Genomic DNA, 18,422 nt, shown 5'->3' on the forward strand with positions numbered 1-18,422 from the left:
GAGGTGGAGGGGAAGGTGGAAGGGGAGGTGGAGGTGTAGAAGCGGAACTATCCGCGAATTAGCTTTCGGCTTCTCCACGCGAGCTTCCAGCTGTGCACTTTCGCATGTGCAGTACTAGTAAGTAATAAATCATCCTTCATCCACAATCTTATTGCTTTCTCCCACACCAAAGCATCTTTCCGTGCACACTTCCCTCCCCTCATCTTTGTTCTTGTGGAATGGACTGCAGCCTTTAAAGCTCTCACCACCATCATACGCTCTGCCACACCCACACCCCGGTTATAGCTCCCTGGCCACCTGTAAAAGCCACTTTCTCGAAATGGCTTCTGAACCTGTTGCGAATGGCAACACTGCCACCACCGACAACGGCTTGACTCCCGCCGAGAAGCTCATGAAGATGCACGCCGAGGACCATCATGCCTACGTCGAAGAAGTTCCGGACGTCGATGCAGCCGGCGTCAACCCGACCGCCGCTCCGTCCCTGCCTGTCACCACGGCTCCCTCCCCCGATCCCGCCTCCATGTCTGCCAAAGCCGCGGGCAAGCAGCCGATGCGCGAAGAGCAAAGCACGGCGGGCGCGCCCAAGTCCCGCTTGGATACCGCTTCCGAGGAAGCCTTCCCGGCTCTTGGTGGGCCCAAGACGCAGGCTGCCGCTTCCGCCCCGACTCCCTGGTCCAAGAAGCCCGCTGCCGTCGGCAAAGCTGCGAACGGTGCCAACGGACTCGCCAACAACCAAGCTCCCTCCAACAAGTCTTCCCGCACCGGCACTGCTCAGTCTGGCATGATGATGTCCAGCACTCCCGCTCCTGCTTCTGGCGGCAGCATGCAGCTCCCTGGTCGTCACAAGGAGGCTGTGACTCTGCCTCGCCAGATGATGACACCTGCCAACCAGTTGAAGAAGCCCATCGCCGAGATTCTCCGCGACATCAGCAAGCGCTCCAAGGCCACCATCACCCACCGCGAAGGCACTTCTGGTTTGATCCTCGAAGGCACTGGTCCTACCGATGCCGTCCGTGTCGCTCTCAAGGAGGCTGCAAATCAATTGTGCCAGGACCAGAAGATTAGAGTGCCCATCCCATCTTCCATCCGCGGCAGGATTGTAGGCAAGCAGGGCGCAACCATTCAAGCCATCTCCAAGCGTACCGGTGCCAAGATCAACATCTCCAAGCAAGAGGCGGCAGCTATACTTGAGGAAGACGAGGACTCTACAATCGACGTGCAGATCGAGGGTGATCCTTTCGCGGTGCAAATGGCAAAGCAGGACATTGAACGCATCGTCGCAGAGCATACATCCACCGTCAACTCTAAGCTCAAGCACGTTCCAGCCGAGTACTACCCATTTCTGGCAGCACAACAGAATGCTCGCATGTCCGCTCTGCGCCAACAGCATGGCCAGAACCTCAAGATGCAGATCCCACAATACCACACCTGGAGCCGCCAAGCTCCTCCAGAGGCACCTGCCAACCGCCAGCCAATCTCCTTCGCGCCACAAGCGGATCTGCCTATCCACGTCTCTGGTGATCGTGAGGCTGTCGCTCAGGCTCGTGCTGAGATCGATCGCCAGATTCAGGAGCTGCAGCGTCAGCTCACACTTGAGCAGATGGCAATGGAGCGCAACAGGCATCAATTCATCGTCGGTGATATGGGTTCGTCCCTTCAAGACTTCATGGCCGAGACTGGCTGCTCCGTCATCCTACCTCCTGACCATGACGATTCTGAGATGATCACCATTGTTGGCCCTGCCGACAGAATTCAAGAGGCCACCGACAAGATCTACGACCTGGCCTCGCAGATGCAGAGCGCAAATGCAGATATTGCGAAACAATTCGCAAGCGCTCCGCGTGGCGCACAAGCGCATGTGCGCGACATGACCCGCTACTTGCATCAGCGCCAGGCTCTGGCCGAGCTCGAGCGCACACACAATGCACGCATCGTGCCAGACAGCACCGGCAACTGGCAGATCTATGCTCCTGATCAGAAGACTGCCATGAAGGCACGCACCGATGTGATGAACCTTGTCAGCGGCCATCCTCCTACTCGCTTCCAGCCAGTCGATGTCGACCCGTTCTACCACAGCCACTTGCGCGAGCAGGCAGCGAGTCACATCCGCGAGACCCATGGTGTACGCCTCGTTGTACCGGACGAGCATGGCGAGCCCGTACTGCTAGTCTTCGAGGGCCGCGAGCCTCAGCCAGAATATCAACTGCCTCGAAAACAGCCCACCTCGCAGGAAGTTCAGGCCTTCCAGCAGGCGTTGCAGGAGGCTCAGCAATACATACTCAACCTCATGAACGGCCATTCGGAGATTGTAGACAAGGATGTCGAAGCGCCAATTAAGTTTCACGACAAGATTAGGCGACATGTTGACAAGCACCACCAAGGCTTGCCAGATGGGCAAATTCCAGTCCAGGTCAACTATGGTGGACAGAGACAGCCAGGCCAGCAGCGCTCAGCACAAGCGCCAAACGTGAATTTACGTGGTCCCCAGGATTTTGTGGACGCCTTGAATGACAGCTTGCTTGCATTCATCCAACAAGAGCACCAGGACGAGCTTGAGCGCGGCTTCACGTTGAGCTTCGACTTCCCACAAAAGCATGCCAACCACCTCATCGGCCAACGCGGCTCCAACATCAACCGTCTGCGCGAGGAGTTCGACGTCGATATCCAGCTTGACGACGGCAAGTGCACGCTCAAGGGCCCAGAGGCCAAAGCCAATGCTTGCAAGAAGCACATCCTGGAATGGGTGAAGAAGCTTGAGGATGAGGCGAATCATCAACTCAACATTCCTCAACAGTACCACCGAGAGCTCATCGGTGCTGGTGGTGCACAGATTCGCCGTCTACAAGAGCGATACGGCGTGCGCATCGACTTCCCACGAACGAACAAGAATGACGACGATGCATCCGAGGTGGCCGATAAGCGTAGCCAGCAGCAGCCGAACGTGGTCGTTGTCAAGGGCCCAAGCAGAGGGGCAGATCAATGCCGCGACGAGCTACTCAGCTTGCTTGAGTATCTGCGTGCCAACTCGCATAACGACACGGTGTCCGTCGCTCAAGGTCAACTACCGTCCCTCATTGGCTCTGGTGGCAAAGAGATGGAGAGTCTGCGCCTCGAGACTGGTGCATCGATCGATGTGCCAAACTCCCGAGATGCTGCTGGGCCGAATGGCCGCGTTGAAATCAAGCTCAAGGGCTCGAAGAAGGCTGTCGAGGATGCGAAGAAGATTATTTTGGCTAGGTCTAAAGAGTTTGATGACTCCATCACACGTAATCTTGACATTGAGAGGCGGCATCACCGCATCATTATTGGTCGTGAAGGTATGTCTACTAACATTGTGTCATGGCTCAGGCACCTGCTAACTTCTCACAGGTGCCACGCTCCGTCAAATCGTGACACAAGCAGGTGGGCCAGAAGAGCCTCGCCAATACAACCGCATGATCCGCTTCCCCAAGACCGAAGCAGAAGGCAACAACATTCGCGTCGAAGGTCAGCGCGCCATCGTCGAGCAGATCTGCTCCGCTATCGAGGCGCTGGTCAAGCAGCAAGAGTCGCAGAAGAACGACACACTCGATGTGCCAACTGACAAGCATCGAGTTTTGATAGGCAAGGGTGGTGAGGCTCGACGACAGCTCGAGCAGAAGTTCAAGGTTCAGATCAACATACCACGGCAAGGCGAGTCAGGTCCTGTCCGCATCGCTGGACAGCCTGAGGATGTCGAGCAAGCAAAGGCACATATCCTCGAGATCACAAAAGATCAGGAAGGCGAGACTGTGCAAATACCACGAGGCTGCCATCACAGTATCGCGAATAATGGACAATTCTTCCGCAACTTGAGGAACAACCATCAAGTCACGGTCGACCATGCCGGTCAACGACCACCACCCAAGCCAGCAGCGCCTACCCCGAACCGTGCAGCTGGTGGCGCCGCACCACTAATCACCGACGACCCGAGCGAGAACGCAGACAACCACCACTGGGAAACACACGACCTGCACGGCTCAAACGAAGACGGCGAAATCCCCTGGGTCCTCAGCGGCCCCTCCCCCGAAGCCCTCACAGCCGCCCGTACAAAGCTAGAGAAAGCGCTCGCCGACGCCCAAAAGCAGGATACAATGGGCTTTCTCATCCTGCCCGACCCGCGCGCCCACCGCCATATTATTGGACAAGGCGGGAGCGTGATTAATCGGATCCGGAAGCAGAGTGGGGCTAATATTCAGGTTCCCAAGGATCAGACGCAGGGGGAGGCGATTCAGATTATGGGGGATAAGGAGGGGGTGGAGGCTGCTAGGCAGGCGATTTTGGAAGTGCTCGCGAATGCTTCGTAAGGAGGTCAATAAAAGTCTCTAGCGAGGGCGTTTTTGGTTGATCGATGCGATTGAGCGGGTGTAGTTTAGTGTAGTATAGCAGGACGGAGATTGTGTTGTAGATTGTATTCAGAGGATTGTCAGAACATTGCGTTCTTTTCGCGCAGGCGGTGTCCTTGGCTGGTCGACCGTCAGCGAGTTCTCATCAGTCCTGCGTATTGGGTTGCGTGCTCGTCAGCCGCAATGACACGTTATGAGTCGAAACCTTGTTCGTCAAGAGCGCACTTTGTGTTTGCACGACATGACACTGAGATACTGATATGGGTAGGTATGTTTGCTCCCTAGCCTGTATAAAGTGTCATCACATTCTCGTGGACTCGGTCTCAACGAAAACATCTCGACATCATGGGTCTCTTCGACTCGGACGAACACACTCGGCACATCAACGACCTACTGAAAGAATGGCACGTCCCCGGCCTCTCCATCGCCCTCGTCCAAGATGACGAGATCATCTCAAGAGGCTACGGTTATGCTTCCCTCGAACAGAAGAAATCATGCACAGGCGACACGATATACGACTTTGCTTCTTGCAGCAAGTCCCTCACAGCTGCTTCTGTGGCTCTAGTGGTGGCGGATGATGAGAAATTCCCTCTGGTCAAGTGGGATAGTAAGATGTGTGATCTTCTGCCGGAGGACTTTGTCATGAGTGAGGAGAGTTATACGAGAGAAGTCACTGTTGAGGATGTTTTGAGTCATCGGACTGGTCTTGCTGCGTGAGTATCATTCTTCATTGGGTTGATGGTTACGTTTTACTGATGAGATGACAAGGCATGACTTCTCGTACTTTGGCGCAACACCTCTGAGTAGCCCGGAAAGCGACTTCGCCAATCTGAATGTCAAGACAGGAGAGGTTGATTCAGCGAAGACAATCACCAGAAATCTTCGGAGTCTTGCTATCAGCCAACCGGTATGAACGAAGATGCAGTACTGCAACCTCATGTTCACTGTTGCTACCCATCTGGTCGAGACACTCACCACCAAGTCCTTCGCGGAGATCCTACTAGGATGGTTCTCCAAGCCCCTGGGTATGACAGCCTCGTATCTTCAACCACAGGCAGCCATCGATGCTGGCCTTGAAGATCGCATGGCGATTCCGTACAAATACGACGATGACAACGACATGTACAAGCCGATACCATGGCTGGAATCTCCCGAGGCGCAAGGAGCTGGCTCGATATATACCTCTGCTAATGACTATGCTAAGTATATCAAAGCGATCATGAAGAGGGAGGATACATTTACTGAGGACATCGTGAAAGGATTGACGAAGCCGAGGACTTTTGAAGATGACGAGGTTGAGGATGATAAGAGGTCTCCGATGACTTCTTGGACTGCTTATGCTGCTGGGTGGGATGTTAAATAGGTGAGTGATCCCTAATCTTGGGGAGGCAGTTGGAAAGCTCTATTGACTGGGCATGGTAAGTCGCGATGTTGCTTTCTTACGTCCTATGGTCGTGACGCTGCACGCTTATACTCTCTGATCTGACAGCTCATATGAACCCAAAGATGCTGACCATTGACTATAGCTACCGTGGTCACAAGATCGTTTCACATGACGGTCTAAACTACGGATATGGTAGGATTGTTGCTATTCCATTCGTATCAACACAGCATCGCTGACCTGAACAGGTCTGACGCACTTCTTCATGCCACGACTTCACTTCGGTGGTGTGATCGTTGGTAATTCCAGCGACGCCAATGACATTGCAGCGATTGTCTCCAGGGAATTCATAGACCAGGTCCTGAAAGTGTCACAAGACGAACGTCCAGATTGGAACCAGCAATTTCACGATGATGTCGAGCGTGATATCGAGGAGGAAAAGAAGAGGGTGGAAGATCTCAAGGAAGAATTGCGCTCAGGCGGAAACGGCGAGCTGGAGCAGAAGAGGTCACTATCAACTTATACTGGCCGTTACTGGAACGAAGGATATAAAGCCATGAAGGTCGAGATCACGGGGAACCAGCTCTACATCGATGCCAGTGATCGGTCAATGGGCTTCTTCTTGACCTTTGAGCATATCTGCGATCAGACGAAGTATGTCGTCCACCTGAGCGATTTTGTTGAAGGAGGCGATACCCAGATGGCAGCGGAGTTCGTGTTCGAGGGTGCGAAGGTGGTGAAGTTGGGACTGAAAATAGAGGAAGATCTCGATGAGATGATATGGTTCGACAAGGTACCCCAACCTTTCAAGATGGGAACACGATCCCTCGTATACCTACTGACCCCTTAGATCTACGATGCTTAGCTTCGTTGACCACGCCTTGGTGGATAACACCAGTCCGCAACGGGTACGACAGAGTCACTAGCTGTGGCTCACTAGCTGTCGGGCGAGGTTCAGGAACTCCGACTCCTGTATCAGGCCCTTGCTGCCGTACGGCACTATGCCAGAATTCACGGTGCCCACGTTTTGTAGTATACATACCACGCAATCATCATCTTCGCGCCACCACCATTGAGCTGAAGACCCTAGGACACCACCAGAGTGCCCAAGCCATGCGCCTTGTCCAAGAGGACTTTGGCGGAACAGGCCAAGACCCATCTGATGATGTGCTAACGTCGTCGGTATCCAGCTTTGCATTAGAGCTGTCGACGATGGTGCGAGTAGCTTGCCGTCTCTCAACGCACTTGCAAAGCTAACTAGATCTGCAGGATGCGATATCATACCTCCTGCCATCCACGACACGGAGAGATTGGTTCCAGTCACATCTATGATATCTTTCTCGACAAAAGCAAAAGCTGGACTGAGCCCAGCGGTCTCTCGAAAAGATGTCGTAGCGTAGTGGTAGCGATGAGCTACATGCTCTTGACTAAACTCCTCGAAGCCTTCGAAAAATGCCCCGTCTCATTGCTAGTGGTTGGAGTATCCTTCGTCGAACTTCTGCTTCGGCAGTACTTTTGGTGACCTCTTCGATGATCAAATCTAGGAGGGTATAGTTCGTGTTCGAGTAATACCATTTCCCAGGCGATGGTGCGGTGATCTTCCGGCGACGAAGATAATCGATGGCATCAGTTTTGCTCCACCAACGTTCGAACTTGATCATCTCACCCCCGTCCATCCACTATCCATGCTGGATCGTCCTCCCAACTGTCGATTCCAGCCGTATGACTCAGTAGCTGTTGTACGGCCGCACTTTCAGCATCATCACTGTCGCGGTAGAAGGCAGCCGACAGAAGGAGCCCAACAGTATCTGTGAGCTTGAGCTTGCCTCCTTCGACCAACTGCAGGACGACAACGGCTACAAATATCTTGGTGATGCTCCCAATGCCGAAGAGATGTGCTTCGTCTATTCGCTGGCTGTGCAGAATGTCTGCTGATCCAGCATGAAAGTGATATGCAGGTCCTTGGCTACCTGCGCCCATGACCGACATGCCTGCAGTCTTCACATGTTGATGTGTCAGTGCCTTTAGTCGGTCCTCGATTGCAGTGCGGTCGTCCATTATGGTGGCAGTATTGTCTTGAGCCACCAGATTGGCGGATCGCCTCCGAGCTGATCAGATTCCTGATGCGAACATACCCGTGGCCCTCAAAGCGTACGTACAGTATGTACCGGTCCGATGTTCAGGGTCCCAGGCTCTGCGACGATGGCCGCTACCCTCGTGTTGCATCTTTCCTGGTGAACAAGCTACTCATGTAGGCGGTAGCATTGCGAAATTCTCTGGCAGCTTTACTTGGCAATCAGGGCAATGCGGACCGACGACCTCTGGCTCAATCGATAATAGATTTCTCAATGAGGCGACTGTGATCATGGATCAGACGTTCGCTATCTTCTAGCGCGAAATTATCATGCAAGAAATGGCAATAAACCTCATTAAACTTGCACCTCAAACCCTCGTTCTAGCGGTCGACGGGAGAAGCCATGACAACAAGGTTGGGTCTAGTCGCTCTGTCCGAAGGCACGAACATAATGACTGTCTAGAGGTAGGCGCGCTGCTATAACGCATCACTTCGATAACTGTAGATTGTTCGACAGGCAGCAGAACACCACCAGTGCTTCTCTGTTGATGCTGTAAGTGGTAATGGATCACTCGCAACGACTCGACAGCCATTGATCGTATCGACAGCTGGGAGTAATATCAATAGCGTCTCGAAAGCACTAGAATTGCCGAAAAAGCACTCAGACGCCTGACAGATAGGCGGATAGCGATAGCCTATACTTATGGTTGCGTCAATAGTAGTCCTATGCGGGCATGTAGCCAGTCATACACGTCAAGAACAGGTGCGACGAGAAGACGACTAGAGTCAGACGAAAAGCAGGTCAAGGGTGCAGAAGGGGCTCAAGAAGGTTACTATCGACGGAGCCTTGACAAGATACGGACAATCTCGCTTAGCCATCCGGAGACTCAATGAACTCAAGGTTAAGGTACACATCGTGCCACTGCTGTAGTCTGTACTCTCCTGCTTGAATGCCCGGTCCGAGTCGTGCCCGATTACCTACTTATGAGCTCATGAGGATTGCGAAACATTTGACAGCGTCCCGTCACGGCTGCCTGTCGTTCGGATCATGTTGGCTTCCGAGGACTATGAATCATGTCCTCTGCCGACCCGATCCTGAAAGCTGAGCAGGAGATTTCTCAGATCTTGTTGCTCTGATTGGGTGTAGGCTTGCATTCGGCCGTTTGACTGGGCGTTCAGTCACTGTAGGGTGCTGCGGAGCCATGCAAGTGCACTCGGATCAGTGGCCCTTGCTGGGAAGGCGTTGTGCGTGGCCATGAATCCAACCATACCACGAGCTTCAGCATCGATGTCTTCATACTCTTGTCTGTCAACTTCACTCAGTCCGTCGACCTCGCCGTCAGTCAAGACTTTGCGTCCGAAGTCTGCACCTCGCAGTTGGCGTGCATGGCTTTGTCTGAGTCGTTGAACGAACTCTTGTATCTGAGTATATAGAGGCGATCCTGACTTTGCAGTGATGTAGAATGGTGGCAACTTCAGTCCCAAAGCCGGACCTGGATAGCGCTTGGCAGCTCTTCTGTGAGGCTTTGCAAACAATACCTCTCCAGGTGACTGTGATGCTTGCTCAGTAACAGCCAGGATGATGTCTTCTGACACTTCACGAGTATGCATGGCCAACTGAGCCATATCACTGAGCGGTGCTACCTGGTGGATAGGGGATGGTACTTCGACACCAGAAGACCGCAGAAATAGCATGGGTGAGGCGAAAGGATCGAAGTAATGCTCAGGCTTCTGGAAGGCATGGTTCCGTAAGGAGATGAGCTCAGCAGTGAGATCACCCCTCGTGCCACTACTGTCGGCCTTCTTGCGAGCACGTCTAGGCGATAAGTCTTTATCAAGGTCAACCCAGTCCACGACTGGATTATGTAGAACTGCAGCAATGATCCCGGGCTGGCCTTTCTGGCATTCGGTCATGGCTAGCATAGCAGCCAGCCCGCCTCCAATAAGCTCACCTTGGACAGCAACGCGTCCCAGAACATCTGATCGACCGAGGCGTGAGATCGAGCGCTTTGCCAAGAGATTCTGCTCGACCCAATCGTAGGCCGCCAGAATATCATGTATGGGACCCGGATACGTGTGCTCCGAGCTCAGCCGATAGTTGATCTTGACTACCTGACATGAGAGCTCGGCTGCTATCTGTAACAAGGCTGTGTTGTCATCGACCGCTTCGCGGCGCAGCAAAGGTCCGGCCGGAAGGTGTAACAAGACACGGGGTAGTACATCCTCTCGTTGACTGGTGGATGGAGGGTCGTAGATACTGTACGAATTAGTGCGATGCTTGGGGAAGATGACCTTGTAGCCTAGGTAGCACAGGTAGCATACTTCAGATCGATATTGCCATTGCTATGGCAGGGGATCCGGACGGTGCGAGATTCGTTCGCCCTAAAGGACGAGTAAGGACGCGAGCTCTGGTGAAGGAGCCTGAAACAGTGACCGTAGTATCTGGTGGCACTCTGCGCAATTGCTCGACTCAAAACAGCTAATGTGACCATTCAGTGGCTTAATCACGTCTCAGCACCAGGCAGTGAGATGGTGAAGCTGTGATGTGATAAACAACGGCGAAGGAGAGGGGCTGAGATCGCGTCTGTGCGTTTGAGCATTACCTGAGAATATTGCAGTATACCTTTCGCGCCCCCTTATTAGCGCAGCCAAAAAACCCTTGTTACTGCTGTCTTTATACTCGAAGTCACCACGAAAATGTGAAGAAAGCTTCAATGCACCACTCTTCTAACACGCACCAACTCCTTGTATTCGACTTCCCACCTCCCAACGATTTACCTTGTCGTCTGATATGTCGCTCCATGCCACAAAATACGAGGCTCAGCATTTTGCGGCTCGAATGCTTGACTCACACGAACCGCGGGCTCGCATGGCGGCCTCAAGCACAATGGCTGGGGCCAGAAGGCAGTGCAAATTGATGTAGCTATCCATGTGCCCGTGCTTGTAAGTTATGCCGTGGACACCCACCCATTGTTGCGGTCTTGTGGACATCATTTGGCTTTGACTCTGGTGAAGTTACCCATGGGATGCTGACTGCATGGCCGCAAAGCATTCGGGCATAGGCTGCAAAGTGCGGCCTCACGTCGCCCTCATGCCTCATTTTCTGAGCCACCGTGAGGTCGCCCTTGGTGGCGAACACCAGATAAATGACATATGCGTGTGACATACAGCAAAGGGCTGCCTCATACTACGCCCTGGTATTGATAGGTTTGGAAGTGCTCCTCCTCTTCTGCCCTCCTGCACTCTTCAACCTCTTCACATCAACACTGACTCGGCCCCTACCACTCACATTCATCTACACCAGCATGGCAAATCCCACTCGCACGCTTAATGCTGCTATCAGAAAGCTAGAGGGTTGCAGCCCAGCCTTATCAACCATCCGCATAGGATTGGACAACGTCCATGATGGGGACTACAATGCTTACCGGCGCTGCATGAGCAAGACCAACGAGGTCCGAGATGATCTGGCAGGAACTCTCGAAGATCTTCGCAAAGCATTGTCGGAGTTCGACGAGGAGCTGCGATATTACACGCAGCGAGGCGACGACTACAAAGCAAGGTACCAGACTGCAGACGACTCGGCCAAACGACTCACACAAGAGAACGCGCAGCAAAGCCTGCAAATCCGAGCCCAGGGGAACCAGCTAGCCAATACACAACATGATCTTGACCAAGCCAATGACATTATCCACGATCGTGATGTCGTTATTGCAGAACTTCGAAGGCATTCGCAGCAGACACGGCCATCGTCGACCCACGCCACTGCCGGGACCACAGGCTCAGGAAGCACCTTTCGCCCGGGCTCAGCCGGTCGACCTAATCGACTAAGCAGCGACTCAGGTATCTCGGGCATCTCTGATGCAAGTTGTAGCACAACTCCTGAAGACCACACTCGCTACACCAGAGCCAATGGGTTGTACGAGGACGGAGTCAAGCAGTACCAGCAGGGCCACCTGAATGCTGCCGACACATCATTCGCCCGACTGGAGCAGATGCTAGCCGGTCTACCGTCCGCTCTACGCCAGACCTTTGACACGACCGAGCTTGCATACTACCGTGCCGTCTGCCTCGGCTCATCGGCCAGAGATGCTGAAGGAGAACGAATCCTGTCCGAGTTCTTGCGCATACACTACCACGCTACGAAGGCTCGCGAAGCCCACATACGGCACCTCCTCGCCGTCAAGCTTGTCAAGCTCAACAAGCTGGAAGATGCTTTCGAGCAATGCTGCACGGCTGTCGGATTGTGGGACCAAGATGAACACGGTAGTGACCATTACTTCGATGCCGTCTCACTCCTCGTTCGTATCACCCATCTACAGAAACGACCAACCGAGGCTCTAGCGATGATCAATCAGTGTCCTGAAGACCGCAAAGACTATGTGCGAAACAAGTACACGACACTGACTCCGACCATCTTGCCCACCGCGGCACCGGCCACACCAATAGTCATTCCCATCCGGCCTGCAACGACTAGGAGAGTTGTGGCGCCTGCTCAAAGCACAAATAGTAGCACAAGTTCCGGGAGGACAAGCATGTCTGCTGCTGAGCGGCGACGGCGGCAGGTCAAGCAGCTGCCGATGATCTTTAGAATGGCATTGACTTGAACTTGCTGGAACATAGGAAACTGCAATAGTACTTGGGTGGCTTTGTTGTGTAAGTCACGTATATAAGCATTGGGTCAGAAGTTTCACTGACCATCGTCGCCAGATGTATACGAGATCGGTTTACGAATTTCAGCCTGTATGACAAAGAAGTAATACGAGCGAATGATAGAGCGCTCTTCACGTAATTGTATGATGATAGCCTGCTGTATGTAATGGACAATCGCAGGCAGCCAGAACATCAAGCACTGTCTACAAACGGCATTCATTGCTTGACGAGGATGCTCAGTCTTCAGGTCAAGGCTATATGCCAAGACTTTTGGGTATGTCTGACACACGGATGCTTGACACCATTTAGATGGTATCCCAATCCTGTCGTTGTTGCTAGACTTGTAAAGACCAGTCATGTTATTCAATACGCCTGCCCAACTCGGTACGCCTTCGAGCTCGTTCATCCCGTTGCTCCGTCAGTAACATATGTCTCCACTCCGAACCCTCGCAAGGATAGCAACCCTACGCCAAGCCTACAGTGGCAAGTATACTCACTTAAACCATAAGCTTCTCTTCCACAAACGCCTTCTCGTTCCTCAGGTCCTCGAGTTCCCGCTCTTTCGACCTCCGAATAGCCGCGTCGATGATACGAACCTCGGTCCTGTTACGCACCGCCAGCGCACCCAACCACATAACGAAGCAAGTAACCATAACACTCATAGCCGATCCACTCCTTACACGCGCCATCCGCACATCCTTTCCAGTAGTATCGAACAGTATGAGACACGAGCATATCATGGCCTGGACGAGCGTGACAACGCCGACGAAGACCTCGAATCCGAAGTTACCCGGGCGGTTCTCAGCGGCGCTGATCTCGTCGTCTGCGTTACAGTGGATCCGGCGCTTGAGGTACCTGTCGAGTGTGGTAGTGGCGAAGACAACGAGGATGGAAGTCGGGAGTGCGAAGAAGCCGAGGAGGAGGTAGCCGGTCTGCATCATAGCGCTGCTGCCTGAGCCAGGTTCGAAACTGGTTCGGGCGATGCGCATGATGAGGTAGGCGGTACTGATGATCATGAGATGTATGGTAAAGAAGAGCGTAGTGAAGATGCGCTGGCGATGAGGGTAATCAAAATAGGCCGGAAGTCGCACTTTGGTCTGCGAATGAAGCACCATGGTCCTGGCGGCGCCAGAGCCTGGGAAGATAAGTTCGCGGATTTCCAAGACAAGTTGGTGGACGATGCAGGCCGGGACACCGAAGACGGCGATGAGGATGACTACCGGAGCGAAGAGCCTAAGAAATTCGGCCGATCTGCACACGAAAAGATGAGCGACGATGGTCGCCGCGACGCTGTAAAGCCCTTCCAGGAGCGGGTCTTGTTGCGACGCCTCGTCGAGTCGAAGGTTGAGGACATGTTTGCGATCAATGTGTCGTGTAGTTGTGGGATGTTCGTCTTCATACGATAGCGAGAAATATGTTGCGATTGTGGCCTTGTGCGGGCGCCGAGAATTCTGCTCCTTGATAGATGTCGATGAGCAGTGAGAGTTGGCAACGCAGGAAGCTTTTATAGCTGGACTTCTTACTAGTGAAGCGCGAGCATGTGACTTGCCAAGGAAGGGAGATTGATGCAACCACTCACTCACCCGCTCACGTACTCGCCACACATGACCGTGATTCCGATACCAGATGTGAATGAGAGTAGATTCTCTAGTCGACAGAGGGCACACTGATCTCAAAAAAGCCCACTATGTGTACAAGTCACGTGGGGGCCGATTCAAGTACAGAAATGTTTTTGAGATGCTATGGAAACTACTGCGGGAGGAGAGGCGTCTTATATGTCAGAAATTTGCCCCCACACCTTCTATCCTCCAGCGGCTGACGAAGTCAGCCGGGTTGACTTTCCCCCGAACGTGAGTCACATTGGGCATCCATGCTTGCACGAGCATGTGCCACCTTGCCTGTCTTGGTGTGAGATCGTCAGGTTTCCGCGTCACCAGCGCGGAGTGGTCGCTCCATACTCTCGTTGTAGCGTTGGATTGGTGGAGGAAGAGCTTAAGCTTTCGTGCGGCAAACACCAATCCCAGGTGCTCCCGATCGGTGGCGCTGTATCGTGTCTCGGCGGGAGACAATTTGCGTGAAGCTAGGGCCACGGCGTGGCCTCCTTGCAGCAGTATTACTCCAACTGCAAAATTGCTCGCGTCCGTATACAGGTCAGCGTCACATCCATCCTTCCAATGACGTGTTGTCGTTGCCGCCGATCGAAGATGTCTGAGAAGGCGGGACCAATGGTTAGCGTAGTCCCCCTCCATCAGTCTCAGTCCATCCTTGTCTGGGTACAACATGGCGGTGAAGTGTCCGACCAATGGGATGAAGTCCCGTAGGTACGAGACGAGTCCGAGTGCGCTTTGTGCCTCGGCCTTCGTACGTGGGCACGGGATGTTCAGCAGCTCCGCAAGCTTGCTGCTGTCGGGACCCACCCCGTGTCCGTAGAGCATAAGCCCAGCGTACAATGTCGATCGCTTTTCGTACTCGCTCTTGGCTTCGTTCACTTCGCACTTCATTCGTGCTAGCTGAGACTTCAGTGCTCGGGTCCTCCTCCGAAGCTCTGGGAGCGTCTCAGCCATGATTAGGATGTCATCCTGGTACCACTCTGCCCATTCACGAAAGGTGCTCAGCCCCCAATCCATGAACCTCTGAAAGGTGGATGGGGCGGTCTTGAGCCCGAATGGCATTCGCTTGAATTGGTATGCTCGCCCGGCGTTGAGGAACGCTGTGAGGTGGCGAAATTCGTTGGGCACGCTAATGCGGTGTGCTATGTGGCCATATGGACGGCTGATCGCCGAGCGTGCCGCGGAGGACGTGGCCAGATAGGTTCCAAATGGGTAAGCGAGCGATGTCGCTTGAGAAGATGGTGCCCGTATGCCCTCGACTCACGTGAATATGTGTACACCAAAGACGCCTTGCTAAAGCCAGACTTCCTTACACACAACCCTACGCCGGCTTGACACCCTTATGGATAGCCGCGATACCCATAGTCAAATCCTCCCACGCGCCCTGCATACCCTCCTCCTCACCTCCGTGCCCAGGCAAAAGAAACCCAGCCTTCCGAATCATCCCCGCGAACTCCTCTTGACTGGGAAAGCGCTCAATACTTTCAACAAGATATTGATAACTATCCCTATCCGCTGCCACCACCTGCCCAATCAACGGTATAGCGCCGAAACTCCAGCGTTTGTAGATGGCGTTCATGACGGGGTTGCGAAGTTGAGGGGTGAACTCTAGACAGGCGAAGACGCCTCCCGGTTTGAGCACACGATACGCTTCTTCGAGTGCCTTTTGCTTGTATGTGAAGTTTCGGATGCCGAAGGCTACTGTGTAGAGGTCTATACTACTATCATTGATAGCAGATAAGTCTTCCGCATTGGCCTCGAGGAATGCCACACGTCCCGCTGCCTTATACGGCGAGGTGGCAAATCTCTTCCTGCCTTCCCCAAGCATCTCGGGGTTTATATCGGAGACCAGGACGCTGGTTTGATTGTCGTGGTTGATATTTGAGGCGTGGTCGAGCATTCGGAAGGCGATATCACCCGTACCTCCTGCAATGTCCAAAATTTTTTGACCTTCTACGCTATTGCGACTACCGGGATTGAGGGAGCGGACGAAGTGATCTTTCCACAGGCGGTGGATGCCGAGGGACATGAGGTCGTTCATCGTGTCGTAGGAGGAGGCGACGGAGGAGAAGACGTTGGCGACTGTGCATTGCCATCATATTGGTAAGTATTGTGTTGACGATTATGCCAAGACATGCTGTGTCGTACCTCTGCCTGCTTTGAGCTCCTCCGTCACAGTCTGGAAGCCAAAGTGGGTGCTCTTGGGATCTTGACTTTCATGTTGACCCGATGCAGGCGGTTGTTGCTGTCGCTGTACTCTGCTCGTGGCGAATGTCCTCCTGCAGTCATTGCATACCCAACCACTCGTCTTTGACAGCCGCAGCCGTTTCCATGCTCGCGGGATAATGGATGCCATGATCGATGGTGGTCTGTGAGGTTGATCAGGCTCAAAAGATCAGATGAAACGAAAGCTGCATGAATCGATCAAGTATAAGCTTTAGAGTGCTACTGTAGTGTCCGCTGCCACATCCGCAACGCAACTCTATCGCTGACGCAGATCTGTAGAGACTAAGCCGCTCGGCTTTAGGCATAACCCCTCGGCTTTCACCTAAGTTCGGTTTGGTGAACTTGTCGTTCATCGTCTCGTCTTGGGTATGTAGCGGTTCATCCTACAGAGGGATACAATGGCGTCGCGACGTGTCGTACGAGCGTTCGGGCATGCAGCACAAAAACCCTGTGCACCACTACCGCAATGTAGCTATCTTGCAAGACAGCAAAGATGGAGCACGACCGTCAGCCAGCGACCCGGGAGTGATCGGTATAAGAATATAATGCCAGCAGTCTAGGCGAGACAGAACTATGGCTGACATTTCACCAGAGTCCTCTTTCCAGGAGCTGTGAACTCCAAATTCACGACCTCCCTCCGCTTCTCTCGAGCCAGCGAGGACGATGCCATGCCCACGTACCGTATCCTAGACCAAGAAGGAAAGATCGTAGACAAGGACCAGTCACCACCAGACATCAGTACTGAACTCTTGCTCAAAATGTACAAGGACATGGTCACGGTATCGATCATGGACATAATCATGTTCGATGCCCAGCGCCAGGGCAAAGTCAGCTTCTACATGGTCAGCGCAGGCGAAGAAGGCATAGCCGTCGGTTCCGCCTCGAGTCTCCTGCCTAGTGATCCTATGTTCGCCCAATACAGAGAGACTGGAATCTTCCAATACCGAGGTTTTACTCCAGACGACTTCATGGCCCAGCTCTTTGCGACCAAGGACGATCCAATCAAGGGCCGCAGTATGCCGGTTCACTACGGTAGCCGCAAACACAATATTCACGCAATTGGCTCTACTCTCGCAACGCAGATCCCGCATGCCTCTGGAGCGGCATATGCGGTCAAGATGCAGAACATGCAAAACCCAACAGACGACCAAAGAGTAGTAGCCTGCTACTTTGGCGAAGGCGCGGCCAGCGAGGGAGACTTCCATGCCGCATTAAATATAGCAGCTACACGTGCCTGCCCAGTCCTCTTCATTTGCCGAAACAACGGCTACGCCATCAGTACACCCACACTAGAACAATATCGTGGAGATGGAATAGCTAGTAGAGGTGTGGGGTACGGGATTGATACCATTCGTGTTGATGGGAATGATGTTCTTGCTGTGAGGGAGGTTACACGGCAAGCCCGCGAACTAGCCTTGAAAGACGAATGTCGTCCGATCCTGATAGAAGCAATGTCCTACCGCGTCTCCCACCACAGCACCTCAGACGACTCCTTCGCCTACCGAGCCAAGGTCGAAGTCGAGGACTGGAAACGCCGGGATAACCCCATCACGCGGTTGAGGAAGTACATGGAGAACAACGATCTCTGGGACGAAGGTAAGGAGAAGGAGTTGAGGAGCGAGGCGAGGAAGAGTATTTTGAAGGCTTATCGGAAGGCAGATAAGGAGAAGCATCCTCCGATCAGGGAGATGATGATGGATGTTTATCAGGAGGTCACCGAGGAGCAGAGGGAGCAGATGGAGAGGTTGAGGGGGTTGGTGGAGAGGTATCCTGATGAGTATGATTTGAGTGGGTTTGAGGGTGGGATTGGGGGGTTGAAGATACCTTGAGCTTCTCTACCTGGTGTCAAGAGAGGGGACTTACGATGCTGCTGTCTTCATGGTCATCGACCACTGGACTGGCAGGCATGAGACAAGAGTGCTGACTGAGCCAAGAGTGCTGACTGAGCGAGTCTGAACGTGCGGAGAGAGCGAGATTTGACTTGCATCCGCCACCACCTGGTCTGAACTGCTCTGGACATAGTGTCTGCAAAAGTCACTTTAGCTTTGCGGCGATGTTCATGCGGGCATGCTCCGCTCGACGGAACGAAGTGGGACAGTCGAGCATACACTTGAGCG

General features: G+C 53.4%; 8 protein-coding genes across 8 annotated transcripts; 5 read left to right on the top strand and 3 right to left on the bottom strand.

Annotated features, from left to right (window-relative positions):
* Positions 1-319: 319 nt before the first annotated feature.
* On the top strand, positions 320-4,325 carry LTS14_008710 (uncharacterized protein; the record flags this gene model as incomplete). The annotated part of the gene is made up of 2 exons (XM_064841396.1): positions 320-3,317; positions 3,370-4,325. 2 exons carry the CDS (start codon positions 320-322, stop codon positions 4,323-4,325), a joined length of 3,954 nt encoding a protein of 1,317 aa, XP_064690887.1.
* A 384-nt stretch (positions 4,326-4,709) lies between these two features.
* LTS14_008711 (uncharacterized protein) lies at positions 4,710-5,727 on the top strand (the record flags this gene model as incomplete). Its single annotated transcript, XM_064841397.1, is given in 3 exon segments — positions 4,710-5,077; positions 5,133-5,271; positions 5,290-5,727. The coding sequence occupies 3 exon segments, from the start codon at positions 4,710-4,712 to the stop codon at positions 5,725-5,727; spliced, it is 945 nt and encodes a 314-aa protein (XP_064690888.1).
* A 131-nt stretch (positions 5,728-5,858) lies between these two features.
* Positions 5,859-6,595, top strand: LTS14_008712 (uncharacterized protein; the record flags this gene model as incomplete). Its single annotated transcript, XM_064841398.1, has 2 exons — positions 5,859-5,940; positions 5,994-6,595. 2 exons carry the CDS (start codon positions 5,859-5,861, stop codon positions 6,593-6,595), a joined length of 684 nt encoding a protein of 227 aa, XP_064690889.1.
* An 812-nt stretch (positions 6,596-7,407) lies between these two features.
* On the bottom strand, positions 7,408-7,803 carry LTS14_008713 (uncharacterized protein; the record flags this gene model as incomplete). The annotated part of the gene is made up of 1 exon (XM_064841399.1): positions 7,408-7,803. One exon carries the CDS (start codon positions 7,801-7,803, stop codon positions 7,408-7,410), a length of 396 nt encoding a protein of 131 aa, XP_064690890.1.
* Positions 7,804-8,998: 1,195 nt separating this feature from the next.
* On the bottom strand, positions 8,999-10,311 carry LTS14_008714 (uncharacterized protein; the record flags this gene model as incomplete). The annotated part of the gene is made up of 2 exons (XM_064841400.1): positions 8,999-10,076; positions 10,142-10,311. 2 exons carry the CDS (start codon positions 10,309-10,311, stop codon positions 8,999-9,001), a joined length of 1,248 nt encoding a protein of 415 aa, XP_064690891.1.
* An 813-nt stretch (positions 10,312-11,124) lies between these two features.
* Positions 11,125-12,423, top strand: LTS14_008715 (uncharacterized protein; the record flags this gene model as incomplete). Its single annotated transcript, XM_064841401.1, has 1 exon — positions 11,125-12,423. One exon carries the CDS (start codon positions 11,125-11,127, stop codon positions 12,421-12,423), a length of 1,299 nt encoding a protein of 432 aa, XP_064690892.1.
* A 2,977-nt stretch (positions 12,424-15,400) lies between these two features.
* Positions 15,401-16,435, bottom strand: COQ5 (2-hexaprenyl-6-methoxy-1,4-benzoquinone methyltransferase; the record flags this gene model as incomplete). Its single annotated transcript, XM_064841402.1, has 2 exons — positions 15,401-16,161; positions 16,228-16,435. The coding sequence occupies 2 exons, from the start codon at positions 16,433-16,435 to the stop codon at positions 15,401-15,403; spliced, it is 969 nt and encodes a 322-aa protein (XP_064690893.1).
* Positions 16,436-16,798: 363 nt separating this feature from the next.
* LTS14_008717 (uncharacterized protein) lies at positions 16,799-18,134 on the top strand (the record flags this gene model as incomplete). The annotated part of the gene is made up of 2 exons (XM_064841403.1): positions 16,799-16,830; positions 16,898-18,134. The coding sequence occupies 2 exons, from the start codon at positions 16,799-16,801 to the stop codon at positions 18,132-18,134; spliced, it is 1,269 nt and encodes a 422-aa protein (XP_064690894.1).
* Between the last annotated feature and the right edge of the window lie 288 nt (positions 18,135-18,422).

This window comes from Recurvomyces mirabilis (assembly GCF_035927965.1).
Source record: "Recurvomyces mirabilis strain CCFEE 5264 chromosome Unknown scaffold_27, whole genome shotgun sequence".
Taxonomy (NCBI): domain Eukaryota; kingdom Fungi; phylum Ascomycota; class Dothideomycetes; order Mycosphaerellales; family Teratosphaeriaceae; genus Recurvomyces; species Recurvomyces mirabilis.